Source organism: Hemitrygon akajei, chromosome 17 (genome assembly GCF_048418815.1).
Source record: "Hemitrygon akajei chromosome 17, sHemAka1.3, whole genome shotgun sequence".
Classification (NCBI taxonomy): Eukaryota; Metazoa; Chordata; class Chondrichthyes; order Myliobatiformes; family Dasyatidae; genus Hemitrygon; species Hemitrygon akajei.
Genome location: NC_133140.1, coordinates 90,306,075 through 90,323,033, shown reverse-complemented (window position 1 = coordinate 90,323,033; position 16,959 = coordinate 90,306,075). Strand labels below are relative to the sequence as shown.

The window sequence follows — 16,959 nt, the reverse complement described above, 5'->3', positions numbered from 1 at the left end:
AACCTTTATAAGGTCACCCCTCAGTCTCTTTCGCTCCAGGGACAACACTCCCAGCATGTCCAGCATCTTCTTATAACTCAGGCCCTCCAGTCTAGGCATTCTTTCCAGTTTAATCTCATCCTTCTTATCACGAGACAACCAGAACTGCACATAATATCCCAAGTGTGGTGTCTCCAATGTCTTGGAAAATTGTAACGTGACATCCCAACTCCTGTACTCAGTGTCCCGGCTGAGGAAAGCAAGCTTACCAAACTCCATTTTCACCTTCCTGTATCGCAACTACAGTATATACCTGTACCCCTTGGCCTCTCTGTTCTAGAACACTCTCTGGAGCCCTGCCATTCACGGTACAAGTCCTGCCCTGATTTAACTGACCAAATTTTAACACCTTTCACTTGTCTGAGGTAAATTCCATCTGCCCTTCTTTGGATCAGTTCACATTCTACCAATTTTGATCTAATTTACAAATTTACTAATCAAGCTACCTACATTATTAATACAGATGACACAACAGTGGACCCAGCACCGATTCCTCTGGAACACTACTGGTCACAGGCCTCCAATCTGAAAAACAAACCTCTACTACCTCTGCCTGGCTCCTTTCACCAAGACAGTTTTGCATCCAATTGCTTAGCTTCCTGTGGATTCTGCATGATCTCAATTTCTGACCAGCTAACCATGATAAAGTCTGTGTAGACATCACCATCCTCCATCAATCATTTTGGGTCACTTCGAAAAAACTAAGATTCATAAGGTCTGTTCTCCCATGTACAACACCTTGATGAGTTCCTTAATGAGTCCTTGTCTTTCCAAAACTATTCCTCAGAATTCTCTCCAGTAGCTTTACCACCTCTGATATTAGGTTTCTAGACTTGTTGGTTGGCATTGTGACTTTCGTGTAGATGGCAGTGCCTACAAAAAGTATTCCCCCGGAGAAAGTTTTCATTTTTTATTGTTTTACAAAATTGAATCACAGTGGATTTAATTTGGCTCTTTTCACACTGATCAACAGGAAAAGACACTTTAGTGTCAAAGTGAAAACAGAACTCGACAAAGTGATCTAAATTAATTACAAATATAAAACACAAAATAATTGATTGCACAAGTATTCACCACCCCCCCCCCTTTAATATGGACACACCAAATTATCACTGAAGTCACATAATTAGTTAAATGGAGATCTGTTTTTGGAGACCTGTGTGCAGTCAAGGTATTTCAATTGATTGTAGAAAAATACACCTGTATCTAAAAGGTCGAACTGCTGGTGAGTCTGTATCCTGGCAAAATTCCTGGTAGTGTTCCGGCAGCCCAATAAGTGGCACGAGCAGGCCTGCTGAACGGTTTCCGCCTGAAATGTCAACTGTACTTTTTTCCAGAGATGATGCTTGCCCTGCTGAGTTCCTCCAGCACTTTTTGTGTCCCTTGGAGTACAGTTAAGTCAATCATCAAGAAATGGAAAGAATACGGCACAGGTGTAAATCTGCCTAGAACAGGCTGTCCTCAAAAACTGAGTGCCCGTGCAAGAAGTACCTGACAAAGCAGAGTTCTCTGAGGAATAGAAAGGCAGGGTGGACAAAGGAGAGGCAGTGGATGTCATTTACTTGGATTTTCAGAAGGCATTTGATAAGGTGCCACACATGAGGCTGCAAAACAAGATAAAATCCTATGGCACTACAGAGAAGATACTGGCATGGATAGAGGAATGGCTGATAGGCAGGAGGCAGCAAGTGGGAATAAAAGGGGCCTTTTCTGGTTGGCTGCCGGTGACTACTGGTGTTCCTTAGGGATCAGTATTGGGATCACTACTTTTACATTGTTTGTCAATGATTTAGTTAGTGGAATTGATGGCTTTATGACAAAGTTTGCAGATGATACGAAAACAGGTGGAGGGGTGGGTAGTGCTGAGGAAGCAATGCGATTGCAGCAGGACTTAGACAAATTGAAAGAATGGGCAAAAAAGTGGCAGATGGAATAAAGTGTTGGGAAATGCATTTTGGTGAAAGGAACAAGAATGTAGACTATTATCTAAATGGGAAGAGGGTTCAAACATCAGGGTTGCAGAGGGACTCCCAGAAGATTAATTTACAGGTTGAGTCCTTTACTCACCTTTGGTCCTGTACTCACCGGAATTTAGAAGAATGTAGCAGGATCTTATTGAAACCTACTGAATGTTGAAAGGCCTAGATAGGGTGGATGTGGATAAGATGTTTCCTATGGTGGGGGTATCCAGAACTAGAGGGGAGACTTTTTTAGCCAGAGTGTAGGGAATCTATGGAATGCTCTGCCACAGACCATGGGGTGGCCGTCCATGGGTATATTAATATGGATAAATGTGAGGTTATCCACTTTGGTCGCAAGAACAGGAAAACAGATTATTATCTGAATGGTGGCCGATTAGGAAAAGGGGAGGTGCAACAAGACCTGGGTGTCATTGTACACCAGTCATTGAAGGTGGGCATGCAGGTACAGCAGGCGGTGAAAAAGGCAAATGGTATGTTGGCATTCATAGCAAAAGGATTTGAGTACAGGAGCAGGGAGGTTCTACTGCAGTTGTACAAGGCCTTGGTGAGACCGCACTTAAGAGTATTGTGTGCAGTTTTGGTCCCCTAATCTGAGGAAAGACATTCTTGCCATAGAGAGAGTACAAAGAAGGTTCACCAGATTGGACTTTCATATGAAGAAAGACTGGATCGACTAGGCTTATACTCACTGGAATTCAGAAGATTGAGGGGGGATCTTATTGAAACGTATAAAATTCTAAAGGGATTGGACAGGCTAGATGCAGGAAGATTGTTTCCGATGTTGGGGAAGTCCAGAATGAGGGGTCACAGTTTAAGGATAAAGGGGAAGCCTTTTAGGACCGTGATAAGGAAAAACTTCTTCACACAGAGAGTGGTGAATCTGTGGAATTCTCTGCCACAGGAAACAGTTGAGGCCGGTTCATTGGCTATATTTAAGAGGAAGTTAGATATGGCCCTTGTGGCTAAAGGGATCAGGGGGTATGGAGAGAAAGCAGGTACAGGGTTCTGAGTTGGATGATCAGCCATGATTATACTGAATGGCGGTGCAGGCTCGAAGGGCCGAATGGCCTACTCCTGCACCTATTTTCTATGTTTCTATATATTTAAGGTGGAAGTTTGATTGTTTCCTGATAGGTCAGGGCATCAAAGTATATAATGAGAAGGCAGGTGTATGGGGTTGATTGGAATCCTGGATCAGCCATGATGGAATGGTGAAGACTCGATGGGCTGAATGGCCTAATTCTGCTCCCTTGCACTTATGGTCTTCTGAAGGGTCTAACATATGAGGAGTGTTTGGCAGTTTTGGGGCTGCACTCACTGGAATTTAGAAGAATGTGGGGGATCTCATTGAAACCTATCAAATGTTGAAAAGATTAGATAAGGTGGATGTGGAGAGGATGTTTCCTTTGGAGGTATCCAGATCTAGAGGGCACAGCCTGAAAATTGAAGTGCGACCTTTTAGAACATAGCAGAGAGTAGTTTAACTGTGGAATGCTCTGCCATAGACTGTCATGGAGACCACTTAAAGTGGAAGTTGATCGTTTCCTAATTGGTCAAGGCATCAAAGGATATGGAGAGAAGGCAGGTGTATGGGGTTGAGTGGGATCCAGGATCAGCCATGAAGGAATGGTAGAGAAGACTCGACTGGCTGAATGGCCTCATGCTGCTGAAATAGGAGAGACTGTGCATACAACAACTGTTGTCCGGGTGCTTCGCCAGTCGCAGCTTTATTGGAGAGTGGCAAAGAGAAAGCCACTATTGAGAAAAAAAACATGAAATCTCGGCTAGTTTGCCAGAAGGCATGTGGGAGACTCTGAAGTCAACTGGAAGAAGATTCTTGGTCTGTTGAAACCAAAATTGAGCTTTTTGGCCATCAAACTAAACGTTATGTTTGGCATAAGCCAAGCACCACACATCATCAAAAACACACCATCCCTACCGTGAAGCATGGTGGTGGCTGCATCATGCTGTGGGGATGCTTCACTGCAGTAGGCCCTGGAAGGCTTGTGAAGGTAAGAGGGTAAAATAAATGTTGCAAGAGGCAGGCAAGACCTGGAGGAAAACCTGATGAAGTCTGCAAGAGAATTGTGACTTGGGAGATTTGTTTTCCAGCAAGACAATGACCCCAAGCTTAAAGCCAAAGCTACATAGGAATGGCTTAAAAGCAAAGTTAATGTCCTGGAATGGGCAAGTCAGAGTTCAGACCTCAATCCAACTGAGAATTTGGGGCTGGACTTTAAAAAGGCTGATCCTCATGCAATCTGATAGAGACCTAGCCACACAGACTCAAGGCTGTAGTAATTGCTGCCAAAGATGCATCTACTAAATACTGACCTGAAGAGAGTGAATACTTATACAATGAATAATTTTGTGTTTTATATTTGTAATTAATTTAGATAATTTTGTAGAGATCTGTTTTCACTTTGACACGAAAGAGTATTTTTATTTTGAGCAGTGTCAAAAAAAGCCAAAATCCACTGTGATTCAATGTTGTAAAACATGGAAATTTTCAAGGGGGTGAATACTTTTTATCGCACTGTATAAATTTGTGAACATATAGCAGAGGTAATTTTCTGTGGGCAGCCAAAGTTGAGGCTGGTGTTGCACAGTGTCTCTCAAGTGATGTCAAACAGTTGAGAGTCACACATCATGGAGTCAGGCCCCTCAGTCCAACTGGTCTACGCTGACCAAGATGCCCCCTCCAAGTTAGACCCATTTGGTCATCGAGTTATAGAAAAGTAAGGCACAGAAACAGACCCTTCAACCCATCTATTCTGTGCTGACCCATTTAAACAGCCTATTCCATGGAAGGTACATAACCTTCTAAACCTTTCTTATTCATGCAGCTGTCCAGCTGTCTATGGGACATGCACTCTTCTTGTTACTACGATCAGGGAGCAGACACAGGAGGTCGAAGGCTCACACTCAATGATTCAGGAATCACTTCCTTTCCTCTACCATCAGATTACTGAGTAGTCTATGAACTCACGAAGACTATCGAATTGTTCCTTTTCTTTTGCACTATAGATTTATTTATGTAATTTATCAATATTTATCTTTTTGTTGCTACATAACAAATTTCACATTTTATCTGTACCCATCTCAACCACTTCCTCTGGCAGCCCATTCCACATGGATACCACCCTTTGTGTAAAGAATTGCCCCTCAAGATTTTCTAATTTTCTTACTCTCACCTTGAACCTATGACCGTTTGATCTTGACTTCCCAACAATTTTTATTTTTTACTTTTATTTAGAGGTACAGAACAGTATCAATACCATAAGGCTGATCAACACCTCCACCCACTAACCCAGCCCTCCACACCCCCAATCACTTTATCATTTCATCTCAGAGTCACCTTATGTACAGACACTCCTGTGCCCAGTGTCACTTTATGGACATACAATCAATCTATGTGTATAAGCTATCTTACGGATTTACATCTATTGTGTTTTTTATACTGCCTCAGAGCTGGAGTAACAATCATTTCACTTTATTTAACACTTATGTACTGGAATTGATAATAAACAATCTTCAATCTAGAACAAACCCTTCCAACCCAGTGAGCTCACACTGCCCAGTTACACCCATGTGACCAATTAACCTGTACGTCTTGGACCGTGGGAGGAAATGGTAGTTGGGGGAAACCCATGTGGTCACGAAGAGAATGTACTAACTCCTTACAGATAGCAGAATTGAACCCAGGTCTCTGGCATTTGTAATAACATCACAGTAACTGCTACACTACCATGCCGCCCATTCTGGGGAGAAACAGACATTGTGCATTCATCCTATCTGGCCCCCTCATGCTTTCATACAGCAAAAGATCAAAGGAGCAGAATTAGGCCATTCAGCCCATCGAGTCTTTTCCATCATTCAATCATGGCTGATTTATTATTCCTCTCAACCCCACTCTCCTGTCTTCTCCCTATAACCTGTGACGCCCTGTCTAATCAAGACCAATCTGCCTCCGCTATCAACCTACAAGTTAACCTTTCAGGAAACCTGCACAGGAACTTCTGACAGGATCTGGTAGAGAGAAGGATTTCTCAGCCTGTCACCAGTCAGTGTCAGTTACACTCTTCAACCTCTATCCCATTACTGTGCAGCAAAAGTAGAGGGCGAGGACCCTCCCTTCCTCCTATCTCTGTCCTGTCAGGCTGGACTGCTTGTATGTGGCCCATCAGCTCCTGTACCTGGAGATGCCATGAATGCAGCTATCCACAGGACAGGACTGGACATGTCTGACTGTGGTAACTACAGAGGGGTCTCCTCACTATCTGTTCTCACCAGAATCCCTCCCACTAACCCAACAGCTCCCCCTTGAACTGCAGTGTGGGTTCCATCTGCCTGGAATTACAGTGGACGTGCACTTCACCGCATAGCCAGAGCAACAAGCAGGGAGTTACAGCAGACTTTGTGGGTGCTCACCATCCACCTCACTGAAGTGGGCACACGAATGGCAAATGGAGGTTAATTCAAGTAAGTATGAGGTATTGCAATTTGGAAAGTCAAACCCAGGCAGGACTTACACAGCAAATAATGGGACCCTGGGGAATGTTGGAGAACGGAGGTACCTTGCAGTACAAGTGTATGGTTCCCTGAAAGTGGTAGTAAGGTGGTAAGGATGGCTTTTGGCACAATGGTTTTCAATTGGTCAGGGCAATGAGTATGGAAGTCTGGAGTCATGGTGTGATCGTACAGGACACTGTGGAGGCTGCACTCGGGAGTATTGTTTTCACTTTTGGTCACCCTGCTGAAGGAAATATGTTACACAACTGGAAAGAATGCATTAAAGATTTACAAGGACGTCACCAAGACTTGAAGGACTGAGGTACAGAGGAAGGTTGGACTTTATTCCTCTTAGTGTAGGAGACTGAGAGGTGATCTTCTAGAGATGTTTTCTCAGATATATAAAAAGAGGGGTGAGAGTGGATATCAGACTGCTGGAAAATGACCCTGGAGAGGTACTAATGGAGGACAAAGAAATGATGGATAAGCTTATTAAGTATTTTGCATCAGTCTTCACTGTGGAAGACATGGGCAGAATGCCAGAAATGCGAGTGTGTCAAGAGGCAGATATCAGTGTAGCTGCTATTACTAAGGAAAAGGTGCTTGGGAAGATGAAAGGTTTGAAGGTAGATAAATCACCTGGACCAGATGGACTACACCCTAGGGTTCTGAAAGAGGTAGCTGAAGAGAATGTGGAGGCATTAGTAATGATCTTTCAAGTATCACTAGATTCTGGAAAAGTTCCAGAGGATTGGAAAAGTGCGGACTCAGTCGGTGGTGAGGAAGACAAAAGCAAAGTTAGGCTTCATTTCGAGAGGACTAGAGTCTAAAAGCAAGGATGTAATCCTAAGACTTTATAAGGCATTAGTCAGATTGCATGAAGTATTGTGAGCAGTTTTGGGCCTTTTACCCAAGAAAAGATGTGCTGGAATTGGAGAGGGTCCAGAGGAGGTTCACCATAATGATCCCAGGAGTGAAAGGATTAACATATAAGAATCATTTGATGACTCTGGGCCTGTACTTGCTGGAATTTAGAAGAGTGAATGGGGATCTAATTGAAACCTATCAAATATTGAAAAACCTAGATAGAGTGGATATGGAGAGCATATTTCCTATAGTAGAGGAGTCTAGGACCAGAGGGTACAGCTTCAGAAAAGAGGTATGTCCATTTAGAACAGAGAAGAGGCAGAACTTCTTTAGCCAGAGGGTGGTAAATCTGTTGACTTCATTGCCACAGATGGCTGTGGAGGACAAGTCGTTGAATGTATTTAAAGTGGAGGTCCATAGGTTGTTGATTAGTAAGAGTGCCAAAGGTTACAGGAAGAAGGCAGGAGAATGGGGTTGACAGGGAAAATATACTCAGTGGCAATTTTATTCAGTACTGGAGTAGAACCCAGTATGGTCTTCTGCTGTTGTTGCCTGCTCACTTCAAGGTTTGACCTTCTGTGCATTCAGAGATGCTCTTCTGCACACCACTGTAGTAACGAGTTACTGTCGCCTTCCTGTCAGCTTGAACCAGTCTGGCCATTCTCCTCAGACCACTCTCCTGAACTCGGTGTTTTTGCCCACAGAACTGGATTTTTTAGTTTTACACACAATTCTCTGTAAACTCTAGACTCAGTGTGAAAATTCAAGCAGATCAGCAGTTTCTGAGATACTCAAACCACCTCATCTGGCTCCAACAACCATTCCACAATCAGTCACTTAAATCACATTTCTTCCCTAATCTGATGTTTGGTCTAAACAACAACTGAACCTCTTAACCATGTATTTATGCACTGAGTTGCTGCCATGTGATTGGCTGATTAGATATTTGCATTAATGAACAGGTGTACCTTAGAAAGTGGCCACTGATTGTAAATCAGCTAAGATAGAATGGTAGAGTAGACTTGATGTGCCAAATGGTCGAATTCTACTCCTATGTCTTAGGGTCTTATGGTCTAAAGACTCTCAAGGAGCATGACACCATCCAGGACGAAGGAACCCCCTCAATCACCCCACTGAACACTCCCTGCCTCATTCATAACGTGCAAAGTGGGTTTGTAGGGATGGTTTTAGGCAAAGTGTAGGTAAAGTAGGGGTCAAGTTCTAGATCAAGGATGGGGATGAGGGGGAGTTAGAGATCAGAGGCAGGAGCTGGTGATCAGATCCCAGCTCAGAACACACCGCAGTCGAAGGCCAGCAGTTACTGTGCATGGACATGGCCTGGCAAACGCTGTGGATGAGAAAGACCCGTGGTCAATGATTGAGATTAGTGGGCCCCATGGTCAGGATTGGTGGTTCCCATGATGCCTGACCTGCAGGTTACTGAACCATGGTGGCAGGTGGATTGGGTTTGACGAACACTGACACAATGGGCCAAATGGTCTCCTCCCGTGTTGTAAAATCCCCATGGTTCCGTGATTAAAAGGCAACAGTGAGAGTGCAGTTATAAAAATAACAGTGAAAGATCACAGTGGACGACTGAAATTTCAGATACTTCCTTTACTGACAAATGCCTCATCCCCATCCTTGGAATATAATCAGCCCTGGAACATGGAGTCCAATGCCATTTCCTGCGCCACAGAGTAGCTAACACTACCTCCTCTAGCACACACAGGCTGAGAAGGGCAGACACAGGCAAACATAATCAGACATGGATGGGCACACATGGTCAGATACAGGCAGTCCGATCACTCGTCCACTTCCAGGAAATAACCTCTAGCCCTGACACTGGTCGGTTCAGTATAACACGAATCTGTGCCGTCCGCACGCTGTGGGAACAGGAGCGAAGGGTCCATGCTGTGCCAGTTGATTCTATTGACCCCCAGAAGGGGGGAAGAACTGCTTCAGCAGCTCCCTCTTGTTCACTTTGCCCATGTGGTTGCGAGGAATCTGCTCCACAAGGATCAGCTCCGAAGGGATGCTGTATGAGGCCATGTGGTCCCTGCAACAACAGTACAGTCAGCGCCCAGGCCCAATCCCACACCACACCGCCAGGACCAGCACCAGAGCTACACTGAACCCCGTGTAAAACCAGTTCATCACTCACCAAACCGAATCCACGTAACACTGACCCTCAGTAACACAGGCTCATCATGACACCATCCTGGTCCTGTGTAACATCAACCCCGTGCAACACAGGCTCATTATGACACCATCCTGGTCCTGTGTAACACTAATCCCAAGTAACACAGGCCCATCATAACATGAGCTCTCCATACAATGTGTCCAAACACTGCTCAGGCAATACTCCACAGCCCCACACACACATCCTCTGCCTTCCTTCCCCACACACACACATTCCGGTCACTGGGGAAATTGTCCATAGTGTACAGGGGCCTGGTGTCCACTGAAAGCCCACCCCCAGTCATTAGAAAACCCTGTAACCCCTAACCCTTGGCCTTACCGGGCCCATTCTCGCAACTCCTTCAGGGAGAGGACACAACCCTGGTGTAACTGGACAATAGACACCACCTTCTGCCCCCATGTCAGGTCAGAGGCACCAATGACTGCCACATCTGCAAAAGAGAAGAGTGGAAGTGAGCTTCTCTTTACAGGATCATCATTCCTGTCTGAACAGAGAATAAAACAGCACAGTAACAGGCCTTAGGCCTAACCCATCCATGCCAACCTTCAGGACCTACCAGCCCCAGACCTCAGCTACGTTCAAAAGGTTAAGGCAAATATTCAGTTGCATAAAATGGTGTACATTGTTGAAAGACTGGTCAGCATTTTAAGGAGAATCCTAGCGATTCATGCAAGGGTGAAATTAAGTGTTAGGACTTGGGATTCACTCTAGTGCAGGTGTTCCCAATGTGGGGTCCACAGATCCCTTGCTGAATGGTATTGGTCCCTGGCATTGAACTCCTGCTCATTCCATGATTGGCTTGTACTTGTGGTTAGGATTTTGGGGCTTCTTTTAATGTGCAGAGCAGGTTGGCATGAACTAGATGGGCCAAAGGTTCTGCAGCTGTGATGTAGTACTCGTAACTCTGTCAGTATGATGGAATCCTCTGCACCAGGAACATAGCTCTCTCTATCCCTTCCATCCATGGACCAAACAAAACTTCTCTTACATATAGCAATCGAACCAGCATCCACTACTTCCGCTGGCAGCTCATTTCACAATCTCATCACCCTCTGAGTGAAGAAATTTTCCCTCATTTTCCCCTTAAACAATTCACTTTACACCCTCAACCCATGACCTCTAGTTGTAGTCTCACCCAACCTCAGTGGAAAAAGTCTGCTAGCATTTACCCTGTCTATACCCCTCATAATTTTGTATACCTCTAACAAATCTTGCCTCATTTTCCCATGCTCCAGGGAATAAAGTCCTAACCTATTCAAACTTTCCCTATAACTCAGGTCCTCCAGTCGCACCATGGTAACGTAGCGGTTAGCGCAATGCTAATACAGCTCGGGGCATCAGAGTTTGGAGTTCAATCCCAGTGTCCTCCCTGTAGAATGTGTCAATTTCCTCTGGGTGTTCTAGTTTCCTCCTACAGTCCAAAGATCTACCAGATAGGATAATTGGTCATTGCAAATTGTTCCATGATTAGGTTCGGGTTAAACCAGGGTTGTTGGGGGTTGCTAGGAGGTGCACCTCAAAGGGCCGGGAGGATCTATTCCAAAAATTTCTCTGCATCTTACTGTTAACTTTCTGATTGTAGGTGACCAGAACTGCAGATAATACTCTGACTTCAGCTTCACCAACATCTTACACAACTTCAACAGCACATCCCATCTCCTGTACTCCTGTACCCACGTCCCATTCCCATTCTGATATGTCTATCCATGGCCTCCTCTATTGTCAAAATGAATCCAAACTCAGGTTGGAGGAACAACACCTTATATACCGGCTGGGAGGCCTCCAACCTGATGGCATGAACATTGACTTCTCTAACTTCCGTTGATGCCCCTCCTCCCCTTCTTACCCCATCCCTGACATATTTAGTTGTTTGCCTGTTCTCCATCTCCCTCTGGTGCTCCCCCCCCCCTTCCTTTCTCCTGAGGCCTCCCGTCCCATGATCGTTTCCCTTCTCCAACTCTGTATCACTTCCGCCAATCACCTTTCCAGCTCTTAGCTTCATCCCATCCCCTCCGGTCTTCTCCTATCATTTCGCGTTTCCCCTTCCCCCCACTACTTTCAAATCTCTTACTACCTTTCCTTTCGGTTAGTCCTGATGAAGGGTCTCGGCCTGAAACGTCAACAGCGCTTCTCCCTATAGATGCTGCCTGGCCTGCTGTGTTCCACCAGCATTTGTGTGTGTTGTTGTTTCCTGTACTCAGTACTTTGATTTATGAAGGCCAATGTGCCAAAAGCGCTCTTTATGACTCTATCTACCTGTAACACTACTTTCAATGCATTATGGACCTGTATTCCCAGATCCCTTTGTTCTACTGCACTCCTCAGTGACCTAGCATTCACTGTGTAAGATAATTGGTAGGTCAAATATGATGGCAGAATATAGTATTAATGGTAAGACTCTTGGCAGTGTGGAGGATCAGAAAGATCTTGGGGTCCAAGTCCATAGGACACTCAAAGCTGCTGCGCAGGTTGACTGTGGTTAAGAAGGCATACGGTGCATTAGCCTTCATCAATCATGGGATTGAGTTTAAGAGCCAAAAAGTAATGTTGCAACTATATAGGACCCTGGTCAGACCCCACTTGGAGTACTGTGCTCAGTTCTGGTCACCTCACTGTAGGAAGGATGTGGAAACCATAGAAAGGGTGCAGAGGAGATTTACAAGGATGTTGCCTGGATTGGGGAGCATGCCTTATGAGAATAGGTTGAGTGAACTCAGCCTTTTCTTCTTGGAGTGACAGAGGATGAGAAGTGACCTGATAGAGGTGTATAAGATGATGAGAGGCAGTGAAGGTGTGGATAGCCAGAGGCTTTTTCCCAGGGCTGAAATGGCTAGCACGAGAGGGCATAGCTTTAAGGTGCCTGGAAGTAGGTACAGAGGAGATATCAGGGGTAAGTTTTTTTTTACTCAGAGAGTGGTGAGTGCGTGGAATGGGCTGCTGGTGACTGTGGTGGAGGCGGATACGATAGGGTCTTTTAAGAGAGTCCTGATTAGGTACATGGAGCTTAGAAAAATAGAGGGCTATGGGTAACCCTAGGTAATTTCTAAAGTAAGTACATGTTCAGTACAGCATTGTGGGCTGAAGGTTTTTCTGTGTTTCTACCTTGGTTGGTCCTACCAAAGAGCACTTGGCTGCATCAAATTCTATCTGCCATTTTTCCCAGCTAGTCTACAGATCCCACTGCAAGCCATGAGAGCCTTCTTCACTGCCCACCACAGCCCCGATCTCGGTGTTACCAGAATCAGGTTTATCACTGGCATGTGGCATGAAATTTGTTAACTTAGCAGTAGCAGTTCAATGCAATACGTAATCTAGCAGAGAGAAAAAAATAATAATACATAAAATTAAAAAAAAATAATAAACAAATAAATCAATTACATATATTGAATAGATTTTTAGAAAGTGCAAAAACAGAAATACTGTATATTAAAAAAAAGTGAGGTCGTGTCCAAAGATTCAATGTCCATTTAGGAATTGGATGGAAAAGGGGAAGAAGCTGTTCCTGAATTGCTGAGTGTGTTCCTTCAGGCTTCTGTATTTCCTACCTGATGGTAACAGTGACAACAGGGCTGCCCTGGGTGCTGAAGGTCCCTAATAATGGATGCTGCCTTTCTGAGACGCCACTCCTTGAGGATGTCCTGGGTATTTTGTAGGTTAGTACCCAAGATGGAGCCAACTAAATTTACAATCCTCACAGCTTCTTTTGGTCCTGTGCAGTAGCCGTCTCCCCCCCAATACCAGACAGTGATGCATCCTGTCAGAATGCTCTCCATGGTACAACTATAGAAGTTTTTGAGTGTATCAAAAATTTGTTGATTGAATGGTGGAAGGAGTGTGTGGTGTCATTCCCGTCAGGATACCCAGCACCTGACCTGGTAAATTGATTTATTATTGTCACATGAACCAGGTACAGTGAAAAGCCGTCCAATTAGACAACGGCACATTCATGTCAAATAAAAGAGAAAGTACAGTGCAGATAGTCAACGAGGTAGATTGTGAGGTGAAGAGTCCATTTCATTGTACTAGAGGACTATTTAATTGAGACGGCAATACCAATAGGAGTTGAGGACCACTCTTGTTGAAGATGTTAGGGTTACAGCTAACTGTTAGCTTTTCAATTTAGGGCTATTAGTTAGCTTTTAGGATTAGGACTTGTGAGCAATGTTCCCTCTAATTTTTAGTAGTCAGTGTGTGCAAAAATCTTACGTTGTGCAAATTTTTTCCAGTGACAGAAGTATGTGTGCACTGTATGCACCCATGGCATAATTTATGTAGGTTTACAAAATATTTGACATAAAACTGCACAGAATAACAACAAAATTACATACATATTTAAGTCACTCAGTTATTTTTTCTCTCTCCTGTCTTTGGCATTTACCTATTCTTTGTAAACTCTATCGACTAATAGAACTTCCATCCAATTGATAGCTTTTGATTCTCATTAACATATCCAAATGACATTCACCTAAATGGTTTCTCAGCTTGTTTTTGAGTTCATTCATTAGGCTAAAACCTCGCTCACAGTCCGCACTAGATGCAAGAAAGGTTCCCCCAATGTCCATCAACTGTGCAAGGTCGCAAAACTGTTCATTTTGAAGTACAAATGCCACCATTTGAGCAAAGTTTGTAATCAGTTTGGATTTAATTTTTTCTTGCACAGAAAATTTGAAATCATTAAACTGTCTAACTATTACAGTATTTTCAGCTGGAAAATCATGATATTTTACACATTTTAGACTTTGATCTCCTCTGGGTTTGATTGTTTTCGCTCTTGCTCATCTGCAATCAACCGTAACATGCATAGCACTCCTGTAATGGGTAATGACAGGTTCTGTTGCCTGAGCTTTTGTACATTATTTTAGGTAACTAACCTTTTGTGCACATATTAATTTCCTTTGTGCGCTGGTTGAAAAATGTGCGCGCGTGCACATGTGCACAGCTTAGAGGGAACATAGCTTGTGACTATTTAGGGAAGATTCTTAATATATAAATAAATTAATAAAAGTTTCTCTTATTCACAAACAGTACGGTTTAAGTGTGTTGGCGCGTGGCCAAGTGGTTAAAGTGTTGGTCTAGTGATCTGAAGGTCACTAGTTCGAGCCTCAGCTAAGGCAGCGTGTTGTGTCCTTGAGCAAGGCACTTAACCACACATTGCTCTGCGACAACACCAGTGCCAAGCTGTATCGGCTCTTGCCCTTCCCTTGGACAACATTGGTGGCGTGGAGAGGGGAGACCCCCAGCAAGTACAACTGCCGATCTCCCATACAACCCTGCCCAAGCCTGTGCCCTGGAAGTTTTCCAAGGCGCAAATCTATGGTCTCTCGAGATGAACGGATGCTTATATACAATCGGCCCTCCTTATCTGCGAGGGATTGGTTCCAGGACCCCTCGCGGATACCAAAAAATGCAGATGCTCAAGTCCCTTATTCAACCTGTCTCAATGCGGTGGACCTTAGGACCCAGCAGAATTCCAGACCTTATTTAACTTGTCTCAGTGCGGTGGATATTAGGACCCGGCGGCAGAGCTCTGAATCCACAGTGTTTCTGTTCACGAATTATGATTGAAAATAAAGTGGAAATAATAAAGCAATCGGAAAGAGGTGAAACGCTATCGGTCATTGGAAAAGCGTTAGGCTACGTTGGTCAATGATCGGGACAATTTTAAAAGATAAAGTGAGAAAGGCTCTGCCCCGATGAAATCTACAATTATTACTAAGCAATGCAGTGGTTTAATTATTGGGTTTTGGGGTTTTGATCTTCCACATCAACCTGGCACGGTGGAGAGCACGCTCGGGAGAGATCTGTCACTGGATCGAACTCGGGAAATCCGTTCCCGAGCCCAGCGCCGAAACACATGTTCTTAAGCGTTTTATATGATAGAAAGGTAAAATATATACTATATACTAAGACAAACATTTGACTAACTGACGCTAAATAATACTGGATGTACCTGTTCCGACTTACTTAGTAAGAGAACTTCCAATTTTTTTCGATCCCGATCCACGATAACCCACGCACATCCTCCCGTATACTTTAAATCATCTCTAGGTTACTTATAATACCTAATACAATGTAAATTCTATGTAAAATAGTTGCTATACTGCATTGTTTAGGGAATAATGACAAGAAAAAAAAGTCTGTACATGCTCGAACAACAATTGCTGGAAGAACACTTCCGGGTTTTCGTGATTCGCGGTTGGTTAAATTCGCCGATAAGGAGGGTCGACTGTATATATATATATATATATATATATATATATATATATACATACACACACAGGTTTGCCCCGCTATTCAAAGGTAGAGCGTTCCTATGAAACTGTTCGAAAGCCGAAATGGCGTAAATTTTGAAAAACTGTAAATTTAAAAAAACTGCGAAATGGCAGTTTGAAAAGCTCAAACAAATAAATAGAGGGTTACCTCAAGCAGAACAGCCTGTGGAAAGCGGCCAGTGAAGGAGTGGAGATTTGAGGCTTTGACTCGAGAGATTCTGGCAGTTTTGGCAGTTGGACTGTGCAATCAAGTCAATCAAGATTTGAATAGCTCAGCAGAAAGCCGTTGATTAGACAATCAAGATTTGAATAGCTCAGACTCAGCAGAAAGCAGCTGATTGGGCAATTGAGGTCAGGTGACCAAGCAGTTTGAAAAGCTCAAACAAATAAATAGAGGGTTATCTCAAGCGGAGTGGCCTGTGGAAAGCGGCCAGTGAAGGAGTAGAGATTTGAGGCTTTGAATCGAGAGGCTTCGAAAAGAAGAGGTGGAGGACGAGCTTGTTCCCAGTTAGTCTTTACAATGTCTCCTGAGATGGTGATGTCCCTCTCCTGTGAGATGTGGCAGTCTTGGGGAAACTCCCCTCTCCCGCAGAGTCACATCTGCCAGAAGTGCTTGCAGCTGGGCGATCTGGAAGACCGTGTGAGGAATCTGGAGCAGCAGCTGGATGACCTTTGACTCATAAGGAAGAATGAGGCAGTCATAGATGAGAGCTACAGGGAGGTAGTCACACCTAGGCTGCAGGAAGCAGGTCGTTGGTGACAGTCCAAGGGGGTAAGCGAAGGTGAGTGGACAGGTAGTGCAGAGCACCCCTGTAGCCATTCCCTTGAATAATAAGTTTACCGTCCTGGATGCTGTTGGTGAGGACGACCGACCAGGTGTGAGCCACGGTGGCAGGGCCTCTGGCACTGAGTCTGACCCTGTGGTGCAGAAGGATGGGACGGAGAAGAGGAGAGCTGTCGTCATTGGAGACTCTATAGTCATGGGAGCAGACAGGAGATTTTGTGGACGTGAGAAGGAAACCCGCATGGTTTGTTGCCTCCCGGGTGCCAGGGTCCGGGATGTCTCTGACCGGGTGCATGACAT

At 44.3% G+C, this 16,959-nt stretch overlaps 1 protein-coding gene across 2 annotated transcripts in view; it reads right to left on the bottom strand.

The window, feature by feature from the left end:
- Positions 1-934: 934 nt before the first annotated feature.
- acsf3 (acyl-CoA synthetase family member 3) overlaps positions 935-16,959 on the bottom strand; it is a 143,613-nt gene continuing 127,588 nt past the window's right edge. For both annotated transcript variants that reach the window (XM_073070527.1, XM_073070526.1), the window contains exons 8-9: positions 9,922-10,033; positions 935-9,459 (exon numbers count right to left, since the gene is read on the bottom strand). In XM_073070527.1, coding sequence (XP_072926628.1) covers positions 9,330-9,459; positions 9,922-10,033 — 242 coding nt within the window. In that variant the 3' untranslated portion in view covers positions 935-9,329. The remainder of the gene's footprint in view (positions 9,460-9,921; positions 10,034-16,959) is intronic.